General features: G+C 49.0%; 3 protein-coding genes across 3 annotated transcripts; all 3 read right to left on the reverse strand.

The window, feature by feature from the left end:
- LOC138812546 (galactoside alpha-(1,2)-fucosyltransferase 2-like) lies at positions 1 to 3,866 on the reverse strand. Its single transcript, XM_070000504.1, has 2 exons — positions 3,798 to 3,866; positions 1 to 1,241 (listed from the first exon to the last, which is right to left on the reverse strand). The coding sequence occupies exon 2, from the start codon at positions 1,237 to 1,239 to the stop codon at positions 187 to 189; it is 1,053 nt and encodes a 350-aa protein (XP_069856605.1). The 5' UTR covers positions 1,240 to 1,241; positions 3,798 to 3,866; the 3' UTR covers positions 1 to 186.
- Positions 3,867 to 8,042: 4,176 nt separating this feature from the next.
- LOC138812547 (galactoside alpha-(1,2)-fucosyltransferase 2-like) lies at positions 8,043 to 12,011 on the reverse strand. Its single transcript, XM_070000505.1, has 2 exons — positions 11,905 to 12,011; positions 8,043 to 9,594 (listed from the first exon to the last, which is right to left on the reverse strand). The coding sequence occupies exons 1-2, from the start codon at positions 11,909 to 11,911 to the stop codon at positions 8,558 to 8,560; spliced, it is 1,044 nt and encodes a 347-aa protein (XP_069856606.1). The 5' UTR covers positions 11,912 to 12,011; the 3' UTR covers positions 8,043 to 8,557.
- Positions 12,012 to 12,283: 272 nt separating this feature from the next.
- On the reverse strand, positions 12,284 to 21,540 carry LOC138812827 (galactoside alpha-(1,2)-fucosyltransferase 2-like). Its single transcript, XM_070001032.1, has 2 exons — positions 21,415 to 21,540; positions 12,284 to 13,613 (listed from the first exon to the last, which is right to left on the reverse strand). The coding sequence occupies exon 2, from the start codon at positions 13,609 to 13,611 to the stop codon at positions 12,559 to 12,561; it is 1,053 nt and encodes a 350-aa protein (XP_069857133.1). The 5' UTR covers positions 13,612 to 13,613; positions 21,415 to 21,540; the 3' UTR covers positions 12,284 to 12,558.
- Positions 21,541 to 25,141: the final 3,601 nt, after the last annotated feature.

Raw genomic sequence — 25,141 nt, forward strand, 5'->3', positions numbered from 1 at the left:
TGAGACATTGAAGGTACAACAAGAAGATGAATGGAGTTAGAGCTCACTGAAAATGCCATCGGGCTGTAGAGTTGCCTGGAGTTGGGAGTTGAATTACTTGCAGTTCAAGGCAACTCCATGCAAAGAGATAGTGTGGTGCTGCCCAACTCAGGCCTGGGAACCCAAGGGCTGCCAGGGACAGGGTGGCTAGTTCTCCAGTAGTGGGGACAGGTCTGCTGGGATCCCCACCCACTCAGGCAGGAAGGCTGCCTCTGGCTTAAAGACCTTGAGAAAGGGGGAGTTGGGGAGGGTGTAATTGGCCAGGTAAATGGTCTCTCCACCGGCCAGGTAGGCAGCCCAGATGCCGAAGGTCCCGACAGTTATGATGGTGTGGTTGCACTGCGTGAGCAGGGCAAAGTCCTGGGTTGGCAAATGCTCATTGCCATTCCCAGCAAACACCACGTCGCCAAAGGAGGCGTTGATGTTCTCCCTGCACCAGGCCATGTCATCGCTGGTGACCAAAAAGACTGGAAAATCATAGCGAGCTTGAAACCAGTCCATGGCCTGCTTCAGGTAGTCCGGATCGGCCACCACCCCCTTCCACACATAGGGCATAAAGTGGACATAGTCTCCCCGGCGCACGTGCACCCCTACAAAGGTGCAGGGATGGCCCCTGTCTACTTGCAGGCCCCGCAGGAAGGCCTGGGCCTCCTCGCGCAAGTGCTCATGCAAGCTGAACTCCTGCAGGATCTCAGGGCGCAGGTGGTGGTAGAAGGTCCAGGAGCTGGGGAAGCCCCCGAAGCGCACAAAGTTGCTGGAGATGTGTCGGTAGCTCTCCTCCATCCAGTCGTTGAGCAGGTAGTTGTGCCAGGGGATCCATTGCTCTAAGGCTCTGTGCAGCACTGGGAGGCTGATCTTGAAGATGGGGGCCAGGGTGCTGTACATGTCTTCAGGGATGAAGGCCGGGCGCCCGTTCATCTTGGCCAGGGCGTACAGTGTGGCGTACTCGCCCATCTGGTTCCCCAGGCGGCCTCTCACTTTGATGGTCCAGAAGCTCAGTGGCTCGTCATTAGTGGGCTTCTTCCATGTTACCAGTGGGATCACCAATCCTGGAAATGACACTGATGTTGTCTCCTCCTGGGCACGAGTGGGGTGGACCCTCACTGGGCGCTGCTGGAAGTGGAAGATGGTGGAGGCGATGAAGATGAAGAAGACCAAGCGGGCTGTGGGGAAGGAGAAAGGCACCTTCCTGCTGCCCATGGCTGTGGAGAGGGGAGAGTGCACATTAGGTCTCACACTGTAGTAGCAAGCAGGGTGCTAGAATGCACACCTATAACTGTGCAAACATGTGGCATGGGTGTGTGGGAGGGCTCATCTCGGTTGTGTGTGTAAGCTCTTAACACATAGCTTTTGGCATGAATGTATGGCTGTCCAGAGTTTCTGCAGGGGTGTATTTCACAGGTGTGCCTGTGCATGGTGAGTGTGTTTGGGGGTATCTATACATCGTGTATGTACATGGGTATTTATGAAGTTCTGTGCTCACAAAGCTTTTACTTTTTTGTTACATGTACCAAGTCTGGGACTTGAATTTGAAGGCCTCGCACTCTTGTTTTTGCATTTTTGTCTTTTGCTCAAAGCTGGTGCTCTACCACTTAAGCCGCATTTGAGGCTGAGAATTGAAGATTGCTGTTTGAAGCCAGTCAGGGCAGGAATGTCCCTGAGACAAAATCCAATTAACCAGTAAAAAGCCAGGAGTATTTGCCAAGCACCAGTAGCTAATACCTGTAATCCCAGATATAGAAGAAGCTGGGATCTGAGGATCTTGGTTCAAAGCTAGCCAGGGAGCCAGGCATCGGTGGCTCATGCCTGTAATGCTAGCTACTGAGGCTGAGATCTGAGGATCGTGGTTCAAGCCAGCTCTGGAAGGAAAGTCCATGATATTCTTTTTTATGTTTTTTTTTTTTTTTGGGGGGGGGTCCGGTCATGGGCCTGACTCTGGGCCTGGGCGCTGTCCCTCAGCTCTTCAGCTTAAGGCTAGTGCTCTACCATTTGAGCCACAGCGCCACTTCCGGCTTTTTTCCCTTTTGCTTATGTGGTGCTGGGGAATCTAACCCAGGGCCTCATGCATGCAAGGCAAGCGCTCTACCACTGAGCCCCCTTCCCAGCCCCCCATGATACTCTTATCTCCAATAAACCACTAGAAGTGGCACTGTGGCTCTTGAGGTTGAGCGCTTTGAGCTGAAGAGCTAAGTTTCAGCGCCCAAGCCCAGAGTTCAAGACCTACCACCGAAGGAAAAAAAAAAAAAGCTATCCAGGGCAGGAAAGTCTGAGAAACTCTTATCTCCAACTAACCAGCAAAAAGCATGAAATGGAGATGTGGCTCAAGTGGTAGAGTGCTAGCTGTGAAAGAAAAGGCTAAGGGACAGCACTCAGGCCCTGTGTTTAAGCCCTAAGACTGGCACACACACACACAAAAAAGCCAGAGGTGGAGTTATAGGTCAAGTGCTACAAAACCAAAGCTAACCTTGGGTGAAAAAGCTAAGAGAGTGCTCAGGCTCTGAATTCAAGTCTTAGTACTACCAAAAACATAAAAATAAAAAAATAAATGGTGCTGGGAGCCAGATGCTGGTGGCTCACGCCTGTAATCCTAGCTACTCAGGAGGCTGAGATCTGAGGATTGCAGTTCCAAGTCCCGTGGGTAAAATAGTCTACCAGACTCTTTTATTTTTTTTGTCAGTCATGGGGCTTGAACTCTGGGCCTTAGCGCTCGCTGTTCCTCAGCTCTTCAGCTCAAGGCTAGCACTCTACCACTTGAGCTACAGCACTGCATCCGGTTTTCTGGTGGTTTATTGGAGATGAGAGTTTCATGGACTTTCCTGCCCGGGCTGACTTTGAACCGTGATCCTCAGATCTCAGCCTCCTGAGTAGCTAGGATTACAAGCGTGAGCCATTGGCGCCCAGCTTCTAGGAGACGCTTATCTCCAATAAACTACTCAGAAAAAGCAAGAAGTAGCACTGTGGCTCAAGTGGTAGAGCACTAGTCTTGAGCACAAAGAGGCTCAGGATCAGAAAACAGGCCCTAAGTTCAAGCCCCAGGCTCCTGACTCCCACTCCACCCCCAAAAAAGATGCTGGACACTAGTAGCTCATATCTTTAACCTTAGCTCCTCAGAAGGCTGAGATCTGAAGATCATTGTTCATATCCAGCCTGGACATAAGACTAAATTTCTATCTCTAAAATAGCCAGGAAAATGCCAAACTGTAGGCACAGCTCAAAGTGTTAAGAGTGCCAGCTGTGACTGAAAAAAGCACAGGGCTCTAAATTCAAGCCCTAGTAAAAAGCTAATAATAATAATAATAATAGCTGGGTGCCAGTGGGTCATGCCTCTATTCCTAGCTACTCAGGAGGGTGAGATCTGGGTTGGCAATTTGAAGCTAATGACAGGAAAGTCTGCAAAATGCTAATCTCCGATAAACTACTCAGAAAAAGGTGGAAATAGCATTATGGCTTAAAGTGGTAGAGTGCTTTGTGTCTCTATTCCTTGAGCAAAAGGAGCTGAAGGAAGGAGCCCCAGGCCCATGGTTCAAGTCCTAGGACCAACAAAATATAAAAATAAAATAATAATGAGGGCTTGAGAATTTGGGGAAAAGAGAGTAATACAGAGAATTATTGTAATTAAAACATAATAAATGCCTTTGTGACATAACGATGGTGAAACCCCTTGGTACAATTAATCTGTACTAAAAACGAAACAAAAGACCCAAACCAAATACGTAAGGTGAGTAGAGCACAGTATTGCCAGGGATGGGTACTGGTACCGCTGGTTTTGGGTGTCCTCAGTGGGCAGAGCTCTTTCTGGCAACTCTTCTGGCTCCTTGACCACAACAGGAAAGCCAACCACTTCTGCAGCTCCTTCGGGGGGGGGTCAGGAGAGAGATGACTCAGCACAAAATCGCCACAGCTTTATCATGCAGGCGCTGAATCTAGGGGCTTTTATATCCTGGGCTGGGCTCTGATTGGTTGCCCCTATGCAAATGAGGTATATGACAACTGACGAATCAGAGAAGAGCCACTGAGTGATGGTGGGCTACAGAACTCAGGCTGTAGTTCTCAATTAGGTCTGCCTCCAGGATTCTGTAGAACAGGGAGGATGTTGGGGGTAGGGACCACGGGGTGCAGTGTCTTTTCTGGACAGCCAGGATTTTGAATCTTGTGCTTTCTGTAGGTTTGTTTTTGTGTGTGCCAGTCCTAAGGCTTGCACTCTGGACCTGAAGGCTGTTTTTGAGCTTTTACTTGTTCAAGGCTAGCACTTTACCACTTGACCCACAATTCCTCTTCTGGAATTTTGGTGGTTAACTAGAGAGGAGAGTCGCATAGCTTTTCCTTCGCTGGGCTGGCTTTGAACTACCTCAGATCTTGCCTGTTGCAGATGAGTCTGACTGATAACTGGGCAGTGGGTATGGAGACACCTGTCCTTTTTTTCTTTCTCACTCTCATTTCTTTTCACTTTCTTACCGAGTTGGGCCACCACCTCTGCCAGACTATTCCACTGAAGTGGGCCATGGGGAAAGAGAAGGGCATGCGTGTGCTGCCCATGGCTGTGGGGGAGGGGAGTGAGCACACGTGAGTGCTAGCCATGCAGCAGTAACCATGGTTGTGGGAATACACCACTGTGGGTAGGTAGGAGTGCCCCTCTATTGTGTAAATACTTGGCACCTGACTTTTACTATGCATGTACGGCTCTCCAGTGTTCACACAGGTAAATGCTTCCTTCTTGTCACTTCTATGGGTGTGTGCATGGTTACACTGCGTTTCCACACAGTGTGAACATACACATGTCTCTGGGAAGCTGTGTACTCACAAAGCTTCTGGTTTCTTTTTGAGACAGGTTCTAACTTTTCTCTGGTGGCCAGGGACTCACAATCCTACTACCTCTGTCTCTGGAAATACAGGAGTGGACTGCCACTCCTGACCTGAACAGAACACTGGTTTCTTTGGTCCCTGCTCTACAAGAGAAATTGTTTTCAGGACTGGGATGGCTGCCCAGAACACACGGGACTCCTGAGGCTGTTGATGAAGCAAAAGCATGACTCACCTGATGATAGAGACCTTAGCCAAGTAGATTATACAGTGAAATAGATAACTAGGTGACTTCCAACAATAGTTCATAGTCTCCTGTGGGAGAAATCAAACTTCCCAGTGGTGGTTGTGCAACAGTGGCTGCTGGTCTGTGTAGCACAGCTGTCAAAAACAAAACGGGGGGAAAGCAAGGGTAACTTGGGCGACACAGCCACACACAGGCTATTTGTTTCTTTGAAAAGATGATTTGGGGATTGTAAGGTCAGCTCCTGGATGGCTAGCAGACTCCACCCTCCCCGCAGCAAAGTCTCCACCCAGTACCTGCGTTACCTAGGCAACTGGGACACCTGTAAGAGGTCACATCTGAATTTGATGTGGCCACACCTTTCTCTCCCCATACCCTAGATAAGGCCTAGCCCAGGCCCAGATGCCCTCTCAGTGCTCTTTCTCTGCTCTTTTCTAGCTCTTCTCTTTTCTGGCTTTTTTCTCTCTTTTCTAGCTCTCTCTTAGCTCTTTTCCCCAGCTCTCTCTCTTTCTTTTTCTCTTTCCCAGCTCTCTCTTTCCCAGGCCTTTCCCCACCGCGTGGAGGATCAAGATGGCCTGGTGCCAGCCGGAACGATGAATAAACCTACCCCTTACCTGAATACCACGTGCGTGGTGCTGTTCTTACCCGGCCCTCTTTTTAAAAACCTAACAGGGAAGCCGGACGCTGGTGGCTCACGCCTGTAATCCTAGCTACTCAGGAGGCTGAGATCTGAGGATCGCGGTTCAAAGCCAGCCTGGGCGGGAGAGACCGTGAAACTCCTATCTCCAATAAACCACCAGAAAACTGGAAGTGGCGCTGTAGCTCAAGTGGTAGAGCGCTTGCCTTGAGCTGAAGAGCTGAGGGACAGCGTCCAGGTCTAGAGTTCAAGCCCCATGACCGACCAAAAAAAAAAAAAAAAAAAAAAAAACCTAACAGGGATCACATTGTCCAAAAAAAAAAAAAAAGAAAGAAATGTATTTGGCTAGGAATGTGGCTTAGTGGTAAAATGCTTGCCTGGCATTCAATTCCTCAGTACCACATGCACAGAGAAAGTTGGAAGTGACACTGTGGCTCAACTGATAGAGTGCTAGCTTTGATCCAAAGAACCTCAGAGACAGTGGCCAGGCCCTGAGTTCAAGCCTCAGGACTGGCAAAAATAAAAAGAAAAAAAAAAAATGTACTAGCCAGGCTAGTGAGCTAGTGGCTCACTCCTGTAATCCTAGCTACTCAGGAGGCTGAGATCTGAGGATCACGGTTCAAAGCCAGCTGGGGCAGGAAAGTTCGTGAGAATCTTATCTCCAATAAACACCAGTAAACCAGAAGTGGTGCTGAGGCTTAAGTGATAGAGCACTCACCTCGAGCTGAAGAGCTGAGGGACAGCACCCAGGCCCACAGTTCAAGACCCACAACTGACAAAAAAAAAAAAAAAAAAAAAGAAATTTACTCATTACTTATAAAATGGTAGTTTCTCTGTTGAACGCTTTAATAATAATAGTAATTTTTTTGGTTTGTCAGTTGTGTGGCTTGAACTCTGGACCTGGCCGTGTCCCTGAGCTCTACCACTTTGAGCCACATTGTCTCTTCCAGTTTTCTGGGGGTTTATTGGAGATAAGAGTCTCACAGACTTTCCTTCCTGGGCTGGCTTTGAATCACAATCCTAGGATCTCAGCCTTCTGAATAGCTAGAATTACAGGTATAAGCCACCAGCGCCTGGCCTTTTTTTTTTTTTTTTGGTCAGATGTGGGGCTTGAATTCTGGCATGGGCGCTGTCCTTCAACTCTTCAGCTCAGGGTAAGCACTCAACCACTTGAGCCACAGCACCACTTCCAGTTTTCTGGTGGTTTATTAGAGATAAGAGTCTCACAGACTTGCCTGCCTAGGCTAGCTTTGAATCATGACCCTCAGATCTCAGCCTCCTGAGTTGCTAGGATTATAGGTGTGAGCCACCAGGGCCCAGTAAGGCTGAGCTTCTTGAGGAACTTTATTCAGGAGAATCAACTGCCAGGGGAAAAGTTTATAGCTGCTCTGCTTTACAGTGGCTTGAATCTAGGGGCTTGTATACCCTGGGCTGGGCTCTGATTGGTTGGTGCTATGCAAATGAAGTATAGCACAACTGACCAATCAGAGACAATCTTCTGAGCCACTGTGGGTCTATAGACCTAAAGTTTTCAATTAAGTGTGTATTTCCCAGGACCCTTTCATCTCCAAAATGAAAATTATGTAGAACTAGGACACGTGTTCTCTGACATTGGGAGTTTTGAAACAATCTTACATTTTCTCAATTCTTATCTTCCATATGGACAAGCCAGCTTTGTCTTCCACTATAAGATGTTTTACAGGGGTCCTAAGTAATCTACCAAACTTTTCAATTTAATGTACCCTTTCAGTACTAGGAGAATGAAACCACAACAATGAAATTGAGATTGATTCTCTGTATGGTTGTGTTGTGTTGTTTTGTTTGTGATTTTTTTTTGTCGTTGTTGGTGGTGGTGGTGTGGGGCTTGTACTCTGGGCTTGGGCGCTATGCCCTAGCTCTCAGCTCAAGGCTAGTGCTCTACCACTTTGAGCCACAGTGCCCCTTCTGTTTTCTGGTGTTTAATTGGAGATAAGAGTCTCACAGACTTTCCTGCCGGGGCTGTCTTTGAACCTTGATCCTTAGATCTCAGCCTAATGAGTAGCTAGGATTACAGGCATGAGCAACCAGCACTCAGCCTGAAGCTTATTTGAAAGAATCCATTGAACTTTTCTACCTGGGCTGGCTTAAACTGTGATCCTCAGGTCTCAGCCAGCTGGGTAGTTTGGATTGTAAGTGTGAACCACATTGTTTGAAAAGGAGAATTATATAATGTAGAGTGATGGAGGGGTGAGGTTGATGGAGTATATGTACACCATGTACAGTAGTGTCACAAGGAAATCACATTGCACAAGTCAGGTATTTTTCTTCCTTTTTAATTCTTTTTTTTTTTCTTTTTTTTGGTCTGTCATGGGGCTTGAACTCTGGGCCTGAGTGGTGTCCCTCAGCTCTTCAGCTCAAGGCTAGCGCTCTACCACTTAAGCTACAGTGCCACTTCCAGTTTTCTGGTGGTTTATTGGAGATAAGAGTTTCACAGACTTTCCAGCCGGGGCTGGCTTTGAACCGGGATCCTCAGATCTCAGCCTCCTGAGTAGCTAGGATTACAGGTGTGAGCCACCAGCGCCCAGCCTTTTTAATTCTTTTTGTGTGCAGGTTATAGGGGCTAGGGAATTTGGTGACACAAGAATTTGGGTTCAGGGCCATAAGATTGTGAGAAGGTATGGTACTGCTGAGCTATGCTCCCAGCCCTGTTCTTTGCTGGCTACTTTGGAGATCCAGTCTGGCTTCTTGCCTGGGCTACATTCAGCCTACATCAGCCTTTGTGTCCATGCTGGGCTCACAGGCATTGGCCAATGCCCTCCTCAGGCCTGGGAACCCAAGGGCTGCCAGGGACAGGGTGCCTAGTGCTTGAGTAGCGGGGACAGGTCTGCCGGGATCCCCTCCCACTCAGGCAGGAAGGCTGCCTCTGGCTTAAAGAACTTGAGGAAAGGAGACTGGGGGAGCGTGTAATTAGCCAGGTAAATGGTGTCTCCACCAGCCAGGTAGGCAGCCCAGATGCCGAAGGTCCCGATGGTCATGATGGTGTGGTTGCACTGCGTGAGCAGGGCAAAGTCCTTGCCCGGTGAGCCTTCCATGCCATTGCCGGCAAACACCACGTCCCCAAGAGAGGCGTTGATGTTGTCCTTGCACCAGGCCATGCCGTTGCTGGTGACCACAAACACTGGAGATTCGAACCGGGCTCGAAACCGATCCATGGCCTGCTGCAGGTAGCCCCGATCGGCCACCACCCCTTTCCACACATGCGCCATAAAGTGGACATAGTCTCCCCGGCGCACGTGCACCCCTACAAAGGTGCGGGGCTGACTCCCATTCACGCGCAGGCCCCGCAGGAAGGCCTGGGCCTCCTCACGCAAGTGCTCATGCAAGCTGAACTCCTGCAGGATCTCAGGGCGCAGGTGGTGGTAGAAAGTCCAGGAGCAGGGGGTACCTGTAAAGCGCACATACTGGCTGGTGATGTTCCAGTGACGCTCCTCCATCCAGTCGTTGAGGTGGTAGTGGTGCCAGGGGACCCCGCGCTCGGTGATGACATCCAGCGTTGGGAGGCTGATCCTAAAGATGGGGGCCAGCATGCTGTGCATTGGAGCAGGGATGAAGGCTGGGTGTCCGTTCATCTTGGCCAGGGCGTAGAGCGTGGCGTACTCACCCATCTGGTTCCCCAGGCGGCCGATGGAGTTAATGGTCCACATGCCTAGCTGGGCACGGCTCGTGGGCTTCCTCCACCCTGCTCGGGTCTCTGTGACTGGATGAGACACCCATATCTGCTCATCTTGCCTCACTAGTCGTTTCTGGATGTGGAAGAGGGTGGAGGTGATGAAGATGAAGAGGATGGCGTGTGCTAGGGGGTAGAAGAAAGTCCCCTGTGTGGTGCTGCCCATGGCTGTGGGGGAGGGGAGAGCGCACATTAGGTCTTGAGCAGTGGTCAGCCATGTGGAATGCATGAGTGCCCTTGCAGAGATTGGTGGTGATGGAAATAGAGACCAAGACAAGGGGCCAGGTGCTGCTGGCTCAGGCCTATAATCCTAGCTGAAGGACTAAACTCCATCCTATGACCCCAGGTATATATGAATATAGTTCACTTTCATCAATGTCTGCTGTAGCTAGTGTGTTAACTTTGATTCCTAATAAGTTCCTGGTAAGCCCTGCTTAAAAATTATTTCTATTGATCTACTTATTGCTTCAATTGGAGTAAGGATCTGTTGGCAATGATTCATTTGAGGAACTGGGAAGATAGCTCAGTGGTAGGAGTGCTTGCCTTGCATGCATTAGATTCTAGGTTCAATTCCTCAGCACCACATAAGCAGAAAAAGCCAGAAGTGGTGCTGTGGCTCAAGTGGTAGAGTGCTAGCCCTAAGCTGAAGAGCTAAGGGACAGCACCCAGGCCCAGAGTTCAGGCCCCACGACTGACACACATACACACAAAGAAAGCAAGAAAGCATGAAAGAAAAAAGAAAAGAAAAGAAAGACTCATTTGATCTGGGGACTGTGGTGAGACTCTTGTGTCTAATTATCCAGCACAGTGCTAGAAGTGGTGCTGTGGCTGACATGATAGAGCATTAGCCTTGGGATAGAGAGCTGAGGCCAATGGAGCATTATTCCAGCATGGAGAAGACACTCCTGGGACAAAGCGTGTCCTACCAATGATGGAGCACCCAGAGTTAGTTGGAAGACACCGCTCAGATAAGAGGGATGGTGTCACTTGTACTGGGCACTTCAAATGGAATCAGAGCCAGGAGATAAAAAGAAAATAATTTACAAGCTTGTCTGTCTAATATCCATGTTTGTCTACTTTGTAAATGAGGAGGAACTTACAGTCTTGCCTGTCAGTCATTTAAAGCTAGGGCCGGACTGGGTATGTGGCTTAGTGGTCGACAACTTGCCTACCATGTCTGAAGCCCTGGGTTTGATGCCTCATTACCACACAAAAAAAGAAAAAGCTACAAGCGGCTCTGTGGCACAAGTGGTACAAGGCTAGCCTTGAGCTGGAGAGCACAGGGACAGTGCCCAGGCCCAGAGTCCCAGCCCCACTGACCAAAAAAAAGAAACAATTGACCCCCCAGTAAATGTATTTCACATTCTCACCAGACAGTGAAGGCCGAGCCTCTTGAAGAACTTTATTCAGGAGATTCAACTGCCAGGGGGAAAGAGTGCAGCTGCTGTGCTTTCCAGTGTCTTGAGTCTAGGGGTTTATATACCCTGGGCTGGGCTCTGATTGGTTGGTGCTATGTAAATGAAGTATAGCAAAACTGGCCAATCAGAGACAATCTTCTGAGTCACTGTGGGTCTATAGACCTAAAGTTTTCAATTAGGTGTGTATTTCCCAGGCCCCTTTCATCTCCAAAATGAAAATTATGTAGAATTAGGACACGTATTCTCTGACATTGGGAGTTCTCAAGTCTTATTTCCCCATATGGACAAGCCAGCTTTGTCTTCCACTATAAGATGTTTTACAGGGGTCCTAAGTAATGTACTAGACTTTTCAATTTAATGTACCCCATCAGGAGAATGAAACTACAACAGTGAAATTGAGATTGATTTCCTGTATGTGTGTGTGTTGTTGTTTTGTTTAGACAGTATTAGGATTTGAACTCAAGGCTTTATACCTGATTTGCTTGTTTGGTTCATGACTGGTGCTCTAACTCTGGAGCCACATCTCAAGACTGACTTTTTGTTTTGTTTTTTGTTGGTCACAGGGCTTGAACTCTGGGCCTGGGTACTGTCCTTCAGCTCTTCAGCCCAAGGTGAGCACTCTACCACTGAAGTTACAGCATCACTTCCGATGTTCTGGCAGTTAATTGGACATAAAGAGTCTCACAGACTTTCCTCCCTGGGAAATCTCAGCATACTTAGTAGCTAAGATTACATGTGTGATCCACCGGCGGCTGTCAGGGCTAAGCTCTTTTTTTTCTTTTTCTTGCCAGTGCTTAGCCTGGGCACTGTCCCTGAAATCTACAGCTCAAGGATAGTGCTCTACCACTTTGAACAATGGCCCCACTTCTGGGTTTCGGGTGGTTAACTGGAGATAAGTCTGAGGGACTTTCCTACCCGGACCAGCTTTGAATTGTTATACTCAGATCTCAGCCTCTTAAATAGCTAGGATTACAGGCATGAGTGTCCTGTACCTGGCCCAAAGCTTATTTTAAAAATGGAGTCCAGGGCTGGGAAGGTGGCATAGTGGTAGAATACTTACCTTGCATGGGTTTGATTCCTCAGCACCCCATGAGCAGAAAAAGCCAGAAGTGGTGCTACGGCTCAAGTAGTAGAGCGCTAGCTTTGAGCTGAAGAGTTCAGGGACAGCGCCCAGGCCCAGAGTTCAAACCTCGTAACCGGCAAAATAAATAAATAAATAAATAAATAAATAAATAAGAGTCCATTGAACTTTTCTACCTGGACTGGTTTTGAACTGTGATCCTCCAGGTACCAGCCTACTGGGTAGTCTAGATTGTAGGTGGGAGTCACGTTGTTTGAAGATAATTATATAACGCAGAGTGATGGAGGGGTAAAGTTGATAGAGTATATGTACACATGTATAGGAGTGTCACAATGAAATCACCCTTGCAAAAGTCAGGTATTTTTCTTCCGTTTTTATTCTTTGTGTGTGCAGGTTACAGGGGCTAGGGAATTTGGTGACACAAGAATTTGGGTTCAGGGCCATGCGATTGCAAGATTGGTATGGTACGTGCTCCCAGCCCTGTTCTTTGCTGGCTACTTTGGAGATCCAGTCTGGCTTCTTGCCTGGGCTACATTCAGCCTACATCAGCCTTTGTGTCCATGCTGGGCTCACAGGCATTGGCCAATGCCCTCCTCAGGCCTGGGAACCCAAGGGCTGCCAGGGACAGGGTGCCTAGTGCTTGAGTAGCGGGGACAGGTCTGCCGGGATCCCCTCCCACTCAGGCAGGAAGGCTGCCTCTGGCTTAAAGAACTTGAGGAAAGGGGAGTCGGGGAGCGTGTAATTGGCCAGGTAAATGGTGTCTCCACCAGCCAGGTAGGCAGCCCAGATGCCGAAGGTCCCGATGGTCATGATGGTGTGGTTGCACTGCGTGAGCAGGGCAAAGTCCTTGCCCGGTGAGCCTTCCATGCCATTGCCGGCAAACACCACGTCCCCAAGAGAGGCGTTGATGTTGTCCTTGCACCAGGCCATGCCGTTGCTGGTGACCACAAACACTGGAGATTCGAACCGGGCTCGAAACCGATCCATGGCCTGCTGCAGGTAGCCCCGATCGGCCACCACCCCCTTCCACTTATTTGGCATGACATGGACATAGTCTCCCCGGCGCACGTGCACCCCTACAAAGGTGCGGGGCTGGCTCCCATTCACGCGCAGGCCCCGCAGGAAGGCCTGGGCCTCCTCACGCACGTGCTCATGCAAGCTGAACTCTTGCAGGATCTCAGGGCGCAGGTGGTGGTAGAAAGTCCAGGAGCAGGGGGTACCTGTGAAGCGCACATACTGGCTGGTGATGTTCCGGTGACGCTCCTCCATCCAGTCGTTGAGGTGGTAGTGGCGCCAGGGGACCCTGCGCTCCGTGACGCTGTGCAGCACAGGGAGGCTGATCCTAAAGATGGGGGCCAGCATGCTGTGCATTGGAGAAGGGATGAAGGCCTGGTGTCCGTTCATCTTGGCCAGGGCGTAGAGCGTGGCGTACTCACCCATCTGGTTCCCCAGGCGGCCAAGGGAGTTAATGGTCCACATGTCTAGCTGGGCATGGCTCATGGGCTTCTTCCACCCTGCCAGGGTCTCTGTGACTGGATGAGACACCCATATCTGCTCATCCTGCCCACTACTGGTTTGGAGCCTCACTAGGCGCCGCTGGATGTGGAAGAGGGTGGAGGTGATGAAGATGAAGAGGATGGCGTGTGCCAGGGGGTAGGAGAAAATCCCCTGTGTGGTGCTGCCCATGGCTGTGGGGGAGGGAAGAGCGCACATTAGGTCTTGAGCAGTGGTCAGCCATGTGGAATGCATGAGTGCCCTTGCAGAGATTGGTGGTGATGGAAATAGAGACCAAGACAAGGGGCCAGGTGCTGCTGGCTCAGGCCTATAATCCTAGCTGAAGGACTGAACTCCATCCTATGACCCCAGGTACATATGAACGTCAGGCAAAACCCAAGGTATGCACACATATGCTTGACTACAGGCAGGGCCATCTGACCTGAGCCTGGCTGTAAACATTGCTTGGTGGTGCTGTGCTCAGGTAGTAGAGCACTCGCCTTGAGCTGAACAGCTCAGGGACAGCACCCAGACCCGGACAGGGTTAATTCTGGACTGAAGATTGAGCACTGGACCCTGAGTACATCAAAGCATCAAGCAAGACAGATGCAGAGCTGTTTGAACATTAAAAAGCCCGAGACCTTGGATAAGGGAGACAGTTCTTACTCCACTTACTCTATTTTCTGCCCATACCTGCAGTCACCGCCCCTGTACCCAACTCAAGTAACCTCTGTCTCCTTGCTCAGACCCCACAAAAGCCTAACTCCAACCCCACCTCCTTACACAACCTCCTAGCCCACGGGAAGGCTCTGCTCCCTTACAGTGTCTCAATAAACAATCCTAGGCTGTTGAGAACTTGGGTCCAGCTGTTTCCTTTTCCTTTCTTCTGCATTTTCCTAACAAGGGTCCACAAGTGCTATATTCAGTTAAAAAGTAAGAGATTATGATTGTTTAAGTGTTGTTTCAGTTTAGCCTTTACAGATCTTTGGTAGCAATTATAGGCAGACCCATAGAGGACAGGTAACTCTTGTAAGTTTGTCACATTTAATTTTCTTTCTTCTTCTTTTATTTCCAATTTACTCGTTGCTTTACAGGTGCTACACACCCTGGTTACCTTTACATACATCAGGAAATAAGTGTGTTCCCTCATTCTCTCCCACTCCCTCTCTCCCATCTCCACCCACAAGTTGCATAGTTCACTTTCATCAACGTCTGCTGTAGCCAGTGTGTTAACTTTGATTCTTAATAAGTTCCAGGTAAGCCTTGCTTAAAATCTACTTCTATTGATTTTCTTGTTGCTTCAATTGGAGTAAGGACCTGTAGGCAAAGACTCATTTGATCTGGGGACTGTGGATCAAAGTCAGCCCAGGCAGAGAGGTCCTTCTGAGACTTTTGTCTCTAATTATCCAGCAGAGTGCTGGAGGTGGTGCTGTGGCTCACCATGGTAGAGCTTTAGCCTTGAGTTGGAGAGATCAGGGACAGCACCCAGGCCCTGAGTTCAGGGGAAATGCCAATGGGGCATTATCCCAGTATGGAGAAGACACTCCTGGGAGTGTGGGGTCTTTGTCCATCCCACGGACGAGGTCCAAGGAAAGGTAAGAGTGGCCGCTCGGCAGTTCCCCAGCCTTCCTCAGCCCGGGAGACAATCAAACGCAGTGGGGAGTCAACTCAAGCAGGAAAACTCCTTTAACACAGAGCAGCCCTTTTTAAAGCAAAAAAGAGTGGGTGGCATGGCAGGGGAGGAAGAGGAACCAATCACTGTCAAGGTCACACCCTATCATGCACCTAAGCTTCCATGGGCTGGTTACGCACTGAACGTAAAGCAAATCGAGCTCTGCCCACTCAACTCCCTCTCAGCGCCATCTTTGCTGTCCATGTGCTCTACAGATGGAGCATCCAGAGTCAGTGGGAAGAAACTGTTCAGTTAAGAGGGATGGTGTCACCTGTGCTTGGCCCTTCAAAAGAAATCAAAGCCAGGAGGTCAAAAGTAAATAATTTATAAGCATGTATGTCTAATACCCATGTCTGTCTACTTTGTAAATGAGCAGGAACTTATGCCCTTGCCTGTCAGTCATCGGTTATAGTGGCTAATAAAAAGCTAGGGCTGAGCTGGGTCTGTGGCTGAGCTGGGTTTGTGGCTCAGTGGTAGACTGCTTGCATAGCATGCCTGAAGCCCTGGGTTCCATTCCTCATCACCACATAAACAGAAAAAGCCACAAGTGGTTCTGTGGCTCAAGTGGTAGGGTGCTAGCATTGAGCAAAATAATCTTCTCAAGCCCTAAGTTCAAACCCTAGGACTCAAAAAAAAAACAAAAACAAAAACAAAAAAAAAACTAAGGTTTTCAAAGTGGGGAGGGATAGTTTTAAGTTAACATGTTATACCAAAATTCGGGGACCCCCAGAAGACCACCAGAGACCACGATCAATGTAAGCAACAAAGAGCCGGTTTATTGCAAGCTCGAGCTTGGTCCTCCGCGCACAGGGTAACCAGTGACGCTAAGAGGCCCAGAGCATAGAATCAGTGCCATTTTTATAGTATTGAACCAACAACTTTAAGGAACTTTTACATAAGAAATTACATGATTGGTTAACATTTACATTTAAAGCAAGCTAAACTGGGCAAATAATGATTGGTTGACCTTTACAGAAAAAATGTCCTTGGTCCATAGCTTGAACGAAAAAGGTTACGTCACACCCGGACCAACAGAATGCATGGCATGTCTTGCCCCGGGCTCTGAAGAATGGGTTGGTTAACAACTCTTAGTCCTAGGTGGGTGGGGGGCAACACCACTTGGGGGCTAACACCTGCCTTAAGCAAACGCCATCTATGGCTCCAAGAATTGTGCATGGCTTTCTGTCATAAATTCCTAGCATTGGGGCTAAAGTGGATCACAGTCAAGTCGCAGAACTGAGATGGAGTGTTAAACAAAAATGGAGTTGCTTAGGTTTCTTAAAACATTATAATTCTTCCCTAGGGCCTTACTGCCTCGGCCTCCAGGAGGGGCGTTGCAGCTGTGCGGATAATTCTGAGGACTTTGCCCCCTTGGTCAGGGCTGTAAACCCTTTGAAGTCTTTTACTAAGCAACTCTAGGCTCCCAGGCTGACATTCCACTACTAAGTAACTAAAACCAGTCACAGTTAAAACCATACAAAAACCATACAATCATCCAGTACAAAGCAATTCATACAGAAGCAAAAATGGCTGTTAGGTGCTGTCTATATATATATATATATATATATATATATATATATATATGTATATATATGTATATATATACATATATATACATATATATACATATATATATATATACATATATATATATGTATGTTTTTTTGCGTTCTTCAAACAAAACCCCAGTCCCCAGGGGCTGGGAAGGTGGCTCAGTGGTAGAGCGCTTGCCTTGCATGCATGAGACCCTGCGTTCGATTCCTCAGCACCACATAAGCAAAAAGAAAAAAGCCAGAAGTGGTGCTGTGGCTCAAGTGGTAGAGCGCTAGCCTTGAGCTGAAGAGCTGAGGAACAGCGCCCAGGCCCAGAGTTCAGGCCCCACGACCGGACCCCCCCCCCAAAAAAAAAAAAGAAAACCCAGCCCCCAGTGTCTGCTCTAATTGGCAGTGATTTTGATCTGGCACCTGCCACATAAATTCATCTGTTCAGGAAAAGAGGCTTGTACCCAAAAGGGCATGGACCTGAGATCCCGTCCCTATTGGGCTGTCTGGGAACTTTCACAGGTAGCTGTTATGCGTTATAAGCATCTCCAAAGGTCAGGTACCCCAGAGAGACAGAAAAATCCTTTTCCAAACCAGAGGGCTAAACAGGTTGTACAACGGTAGCCCTAGGAAAAGTCTGTGTAGTTGTTATTAAAAGTTAAGTGTTGTATGTTCTTTCCAGTTTGGAGTAAAAATTGCTCCTAATGACATCTGATCTTGGCAACCCCTTGGTAAAATAAGCTAAGGCTTTAGGTCTCTGGTAAGGCAGAGTCAATACCCCAAACTCAACTTGAAGAAGTTAAAGAAGATGGATCTCTGCCTATCAACTCTCCTTAAGGTCAAGGGACTAGTCATTTTTGGAAAACTGAGACAGAATAGGTGAAAGCAATAGACATGGGAAAACTGGTAACTAGTACTGACACCCTTGAGTGTGGAGACCATGATGTGAGAGGTGGTATTACAGGCCCAAGCCTTTTATGTCTGCCCAGGAAATCCTAGCCTTATTGGAGGCCGTCTGGTTAACAAGAGCTGGTACAAGGCACTGAGCCAAACTGCCCTAAAAAATCCAATGAGGCCCCTAAATGACTGTTCCTGGCCCTAACCTTCCATCCAGTGTCAATGTACTCAGAGGAAACAACCAGAGAAATATTGATAGATTCCACTAAATTAAGGCCCCTGGCTTAGGTTAAATTAATAATGCTTCTTTAATTCAAGTTTCTGCAGAACATGCAGGCAACTAGCAGGGGATGTGTAAATGGTTTACCCAGCTTGGATCTAGCCCATCTTTTCCAACCTGGAGATTCCATTTGGATTAAGAAGTTCATCAAGAGCTGGGTGCTGGTGGCTCATGCTTGAAATCCTAGCTACTCAGGATCACGGTTCAAAGCTACTGAAGATCACGGTTCAAAGGCAGCCTGGGCAGGAAAGTCCATGAGACTCTTATCTCCAATAAACCACCAGAAAAAAAAAACTGAAGTGGTGCTGTGGCTCAAGGGGTAGAGCGCTCGTCTTGAGCTAAAGAGCTGAGAGACAGCGCCCAGGCCCAGAGTTCAAACCCCATGACTAACAAAAAAAAAAAAGTTCATCAAGGACGGGCCTTGCAGATAGCTGGAAGGACTCTACATTGTCATTCTGGATACCCCCACTGTGGGAAAATTAGATGCGCCCCCTGTCTGGCTCTGCGTCACAAAGGGCTGATTCCTGGTGGAAAGCTACTTCGGATCTGATAGAACTAAGATATTTGTGTCAAGTCTTCTCCCAACTCCTTCCCAGAGCCTTCTTTGTGTGACACATTTTGTGGTATGTCGATGTGTAAGCCTTACCCAGCCTGACCTGGGAAAGGATCGATGGTTATGTTCAAGTCCAAAGGATGCTGGGTTATCAGTTATAGGGAGCCAACTTTGAGTGCTGGAGATGCCTTGAGTTAGAGGTGGGAACAGTCCAGGAGAAAACTAAAGTGGTAACTGTGGGCAACCTTAGGAAAAAATGTTATTTTCATGCTAATGGAGCAGCTCTAGCCCAGAAGAGCTTCCTTTGTAATGTTTGTTTCAAGTAACTAGGTTAGGCTGTTGGTTTTAAGGGCCCAGTGCAGCTCTCTCATTGGGAAATCAATAGTTTGATTTCATGTGCATAAAACCAGAGGGGGTTAAAGTAAGGACCTGGGTCTAAGTACATCACCTTGTCCTCCTAGACATTTGATGCCTTGCTGGGTGGAGGAAGCTTTCCACTTTCCTTTCAGTGAGAGGCCATTTACGGAACTGCAGATGTCATGCTCTTTAGCCTTAGGAAACCTTTTGCTGCAGCAAATAGTCTTCCTTGATTATCTCCCTAAATGATTTGATTTACTTGCCTCTGAGTATCTCCCCATATGGAAAGTTTGAGGAGTATCCCTTGCCCCCCATTATGGAAAGTTTAGGCTGACCCCTGAGCTACTTCCCTACTTCCCTAAATGGAAAGTTCTGCTGGTACCTGAGAATTTCCCTAAGACTGTAGGAGGAGCTAGGAAGGTGCAGGGGTGAGTGGAGATGGAATAGCAGCACCTGAGACATTTTGAGGACCCCCACCCCCAAATTCACAACCAGGCCTGAGCTGCTGCTGGCAACAAGGACAAGGAGCCTGGCTTCTCATCCACTCTGTGATCAGTTCACCAGCTCTCCACCCTCAGTTCCCACTGCCACAACTGTAAGGTCCGCTCCTGGATGGCGAGCAGACTCCACCCTCCTCGCAGCAAAGTCCCCACCCAGTACCTGCATTACCTAGGCAACTGGGACACCTGGAAGAGGTCACATCTGCATCCGCTGAGGTCACATCTGAATTTGATGTGGCCACACCTTTCCCCACCCATACCCTACATAAGGGCTAGCCCAGGCCCAGACTCTCCCTTTTTTCTCTCTGTTCGTTTCTAGCTCTTGCTGCTCTTTTCTTGCTCTCTTGCTCTCTCTCTTTCCCAGCCACGTGGAGTGCCAACCTTGCCTGGTCCCAGCAGGTCTACCCCTTACCTGAATACCACGTGAGTGCTACTGTTCTTACCCCTCTCTCTGCTCTTTTCTCTCTCTTTCCTCTCTTCCCAGCTCTCTCTCATTCCCAGGCCTTTCCCAGCCACGTGGAGTGCCACCCTTGCCTGGTCCAAGCAGGTCTACTGAATAAACCTACCCCTTATCTGAATACCACGTGCGTGCTGGTGCTGTTCTTACTCGGCTACCTCTTTTTAAAAACCTAACAACAACCAGCACATCAGGCCCTGCCATGGGGTAGGGGAGAGACGGGAGGTCAAGCCTGTTCCTTGGAGGGAGGTTCTTCCATGCTGGAAAGTACCTCAAACTCAAGAGGGGCAATCGAACCTCCAGCTCTCTCAGGGAAGTGGGGTCTGTTTTCTCCCTGTCTTTGCATCTCAGCCACAGCCTTTCACCCCTTTGGCTTTCTTGCATCCTCTAGGCCTCCAACTGTCCCCTATGTCCACAGTTGGCCTGTCTGGCCCAGCTGGAGCCCTCTTATGGACCTCAAGATAGAGTTCCATCCATGCCTGGAAAGAGGAGGCAAATGTAAAGGGAGACCTGTCTCAAAAAAGAAACACCTAGCCAGGCGCTGGTGGCTTAAGCTTGTAATCCTAGCAGCTCAGGAGGCTGAGATCTAAAGATCAAAGTTCAATGCCAGCCTGGGCAGGAAAATCCATGAGACTCCTATCTCCAATGAACCACCAGAAAAACAGAAATTGGGCTGTAACTCAAAGTGACAGAGTGGTAGCCTTGAACAGAAGAACTTAGGGACAGCGCCCAGGCCCTGACTTCAAGCCCTATGAGTGACAGGGTAAAGACACAGAATTCAAGGGGGAAAGTACAGCAATGGAAGTCACTGGACACTGATAGAAGTGTACTATACAACTGGTGGGTGGAGCTGGGAGGGAGAAACTAGGAATGAGGAAGCATACATTACTATACAAAAGGAAATGTACTCCTCATTACCTGACTCATGTGATTGTAATCCCTCTGTAAATCACTTCTATAGTAACAATAAGGTGGCTCAGTGGTGGAGTGCTTGCCTAGCATGCATGCAGCCCTGGGTTTGATTCCTCAGTACCGCATACACAGAAAAAGCCAGAAGTGGTGCTGTGGCTCAAGTGGTAGAGTGGTAGCCTTGAGCAAAAGAAGCTCAGGGACAATGCCCAGGCCCTGAGTTCAAGCCCCAGGACTGGCAAAAAAAAAAAAAGGCTGAGTGGGGAGGTGGATTAAGGAGCCACTGAGGGCACAGGCCTTCCTCCCAGGTGCCTGGCAGGTGGTGGAGCTGGGGTGACCTCTGGGGTTGGGGGTCTGCCCTGCCTGCCAGGTGGAAACCTAGTTATTCCCAGTCCAGCCCAAGCCTTTGCTGCACATCTATTCCTCAGTGGTTCCTGGTGACAGGAAAGACAGAGGAAGAGAAGGAAGGGAGAGAGCCCATGGCTGGGTGGACAGGTGGGGTGGAGGGAGCAGTGGGCTGGGCAGGGTGGCCAGGTACTGGAGGATGAGGAGCTGGGGGCTGAGCTTGGGATTCAGGAGACAACCCCCCCCCAGCAGCCAGCTGAGGATGAGCTGTATTCTCCTGAAAGTCCCCCCACCACACCCCTCCACCCTCTCCACCAACACTAGGAATGATTCCTTAATCCCTGACCTCCCATCTGGTAGGGCTCACCTCCTGCACATGTGCTGCAGAGTGCAGGGAGAGACACCCCCACCCCCATCCACACCCCCCCATTGTACATGCACAAACACACACACACACAACACACACACACACACCGTCCCTCACCTGTTTGGGGACAGGAATCCAGGAATGGATAACAAGGGGCTTCTGTTCTAAGAGCTGTTCCACTCTCCTTCCTGGGCAGCTCTTCATTCTGGGCCAGAGAACCTTTTTTTTTTTTCCTTTGTCTGTGGCCAGAAAACCCCGCCCAGGGTGTACCTGGCTTATCAGGAACTGGTGTGGCTGAGCTGCAGGACTGAGCTCAGTCAGGCTCCCTTCTCCCCCCTCACCCGCCCCCCACCCCCCGCCCCTCAGTGCTCCTGGGATGCAGGCCAGGAGGGTGGCCTGGAGGAGGGGTCAGAATCTAGCTAGACAAGGCTCAGGGGACCTAGCACCTGCACAGTCCTGCCATGGTATTCTGACAGACACTCATACCTGACCCACCTCTGCCAACATCTCCTAATCTCAACCATTCTGTGTTGGATGTCAGCTCCTGCACAGGAGTAGGGTGGACACTCACTGGGCGCTGCTGGAAGTGGAAGATGGTGGAGGCGATGAAGATGAAGACTAAGCAGGCTGTGGGGAAGGAGAAAGGCACCTTCCTGCTGCCCATGGCTGTGGAGAGGGGAGAATGCACATTAGGTCTCACCCTGTAGTAGCAAGCAGGGTGCTGGAATACACACCTATGGCTGTGCAAAGATGTGGTGTGGGTGTGTGGGAGGGCTCATCTCTGTGGGTGGGTGTGAGCTCATGTCACATGGCTTTTGGCATGAATATGGCTGTCCAGTGTTTTTGCATGAGTGTATTTCACAGGTGTGTGTGTTTATGTGTGTGCCTGGTGGGTGTGTCTGGGGGGTGTCTATAGATTGTGTAGCCAGCCTGGCTTTAAGAGTGAGTTTCCATCTCTAAAATAGTGTGCAATATGCCAAACTGTAGGCACAGCTCAAAGTGTTAGCGTACCAGCTGTGATTGAAAGATAAAAGCACAGGGTTCTGGGGCTGGGAAGGTGGCTCAGTGATAGAGTGATTGCCTTGCATGCATGAGGCCCTGGGTTTGATTCCTAAGCACCACATAAGCAGAAAGAAAAAAAAAAGCCAGAAGTGGCGCTGTGGCTCAAGTGGCAGAGTGCTAGCCTTGAGCTGAAGAGCTGAGGGACAGCGCCCAGGCCCAGAGTTCAGGCCCCACGACTGGACCAAAAAAAAAAAAAAAGCACAGGTTTCTAAGTTGAAGCCCTAGTTAAAAAAAAAAAAATACTACTAATAATAGTATTATAATATCTGGGTGCCAGTGGTTCTTGCCTATAATCTTAGCTACTTAGGAGGCTGGGATCTGGAATTGCAGTTCAAAGCCAACTGGGCAGGAAAATCTGCAAAACTCTTCTTCTTCTTCTTCTTGTTCATGGGGCTTGAACTCTGGGCCTGGGCACTGTCCCTGAGCTCTTCAGCTCAAGGCTAGTGCTCTACCACTTGAGCCACAGTGCCACTTCCAATTTTCTAGTGGTTGATTGGAGATAAGAGTCTCACCGACTTTCCTGCCCAGGCTGGCTTTGAACCGTGATCCTCAGATCTCAGCCTCCTGAGTAGCTAGGATTACAGGCATGAGCCAACGGAGCCCCGCCTTTTTTTTTTTTTTTTTTGTCAGTCATGAGGCTTGAAGTCTGGGCCTGAATGCTGTCCCTCAGCTCTTCAACTCAAGGCTAGTGCTCTAGCACTTGAGCCACTGGCCCACTTCCAGTTTTCTGAGTGGTTTATTGGAGACAAAAGTCTCATGAACATTCTTGCTCCAGCTGGCTTTGATCCTCAGATCTCAGCCACCTGAATAGCTAGGATTACAGGTGTGAGCCCTGGGTGCCCAGCTGCAAAACTCTTATCTCCAACAAACTACTCAGAAAAAGCTGGAAGTAACACGGTGGCTTTAAAGTGATAGAGCACTAGTCTTGAACAAAAGAAGCTGAGGGAATCTTTCTGCTGTCCCTGCCTGCCTCTGCATGGTCCCTGGGATGGATATGACAGATCCTCTCATTAATTCTTTCATTGGTGGCCCTACAGGGCTAGGTTCCCTGGTGGATGGGATGGGGGGGGGGGTCTGTCCAGCTTCTCCAGGACCTAGCCTGAGATCCTACATGCCAATCGCCAGAGGACCAACAAGATAACTATTGCCATGGAAAAAGGAGGACCTTTACCAACCACTGTCAAGCAGATGCTTCTTGGACGGTACCTGGCCAAGCAACGAAACAGGGACTTCTGACTACTTCTCCCCTTTACAGCAGGAAGTAGCTCCAGAAGAAATGAACTCTGCCCATACCCCACCCCCTTCTTTTTTTTTTTTTTTTTTGCCAGTCATGGGGCCTGAACTCTGGCCCTGGGTGCTGTCCCTCAGCTCTTCAGCTCAAGGCTAGTGCTCTACCACTTGAGCCACAGTGCCACTTCTGGCTTCTTTTGCTTATGTGGTGCTGAGAAATCAAACCCAGGGCCTCATACATGCAAGGCAAGCACTCTACCACTGAGCTACCTTCCCAGCCCAGCCCCTATTTTTATTAAACAACAGAGCGGGGGGATGTAAGCATTATGCTCACCTTTGGTCCTCAGCTCCACCCAGACCTGAGCTCCTCCCTGCCCTGGAGTTCCTGTCATACATGCTAGCCCCTCCATCTCTCCACCCAGACCCACCTGAGCTCCCATCTACCTCACTTCCTATCCCCCAGACCCTGCTGCTACCTATAGTGGAGGCTGCCATGTGCTCTCTCTCTCTCTGGGGGAAATATGGCTCCTCTAATAAACCTTGTAATAATCTTTCTCCTGTCCCTCCCTGCCTCCTCCTGGCCCACTGGGATGGATGGGGCAGATCCTTTAATTAATCCTTTCAATACGTGTACAGCATTATGTTAATTAGACCAGAAGAACAAGAAGTAGCAAATATATTGGTGGCATTATAAAGATACAAGTATCTAAAAAAAATAGGAAATAAAACCTATATGAAGGATTGACTCCTGCCTTATTCTCCCAGGTCAAGCAAAACACCAGTGAGCACTCCTGTGCTTGACCACAAGCAGGTCATTCCAACCTTGGTTTAGCTGAAAGTTCTGGCAGCCTAGGCAGAGCATTCCAGTCAGATACTGGCCTTTTTTGGGGGCCAAGGCCAGTGCCTTGAGACCATAGACTAGTTTTTATTTTCTACTTCCCTGTTAAAACTCATATAAGCCCTCCCCAAATCCAGCCCCTTGCACAACCTCCAATCCCATGGGAAGGTTGCTGCCCCTCACTGTTTTTCAATAAACAATCCTCATCTGTGTGTGTGTGGGGGGGGGCAGGGGGGCGAGGGGGGGGCGGAGAAGCTGAGGGACAGAGCCCAGAGTTCAAAACAAATAATAACCATAATAATGACAGCATGAAGACTAGAGGAAAAGAGAGTAATACAGGGAATTATTGCACTTGAAATATAATAAATGCCCTTGTGATATACCGTCATAAAAGCCCTTGATACAAGTAATGCACACTAAAAACAAAACAAAACAATCAAGTAAGTGAGGTGAGTAGAGCATGGTTTTTGCCAGGGATGGGTACTGGTACCGCTGGTTTTGGGTGTCCTCAGTGGGCAGAGCTCCTTCTGGCAACTCTTCTGGCTCCTTGACCACAACAGGAAAGCCAACCACTTCTGCAGCTCCTTTGGGGGTCAGGAGAGAGATGACTCAGCACAAAATGGCCACAGCTTTATCATGCAGGCGCTGAATCTAGGGGCTTTTATATCCTGGGCTGGGCTCTGATTGGTTGCCCCTATGCAAATGAGGTATATG

Source organism: Dipodomys merriami, unplaced genomic scaffold, assembly GCF_024711535.1.
Source record: "Dipodomys merriami isolate MVZ:Mamm:240054 unplaced genomic scaffold, mDipMer1.0.p SCAF_57, whole genome shotgun sequence".
NCBI classification, from domain to species: Eukaryota; Metazoa; Chordata; class Mammalia; order Rodentia; family Heteromyidae; genus Dipodomys; species Dipodomys merriami.

Bases quoted from the DNA above. Each gene is read 5' to 3' on its own strand.
- LOC138812827 (XM_070001032.1), bottom strand. From the start codon at position 13,611: ATGGGCAGCACCACACAGGGGATTTTCTCCTACCCCCTGGCACACGCC.
- LOC138812546 (XM_070000504.1), bottom strand. From the start codon at position 1,239: ATGGGCAGCAGGAAGGTGCCTTTCTCCTTCCCCACAGCCCGCTTGGTC.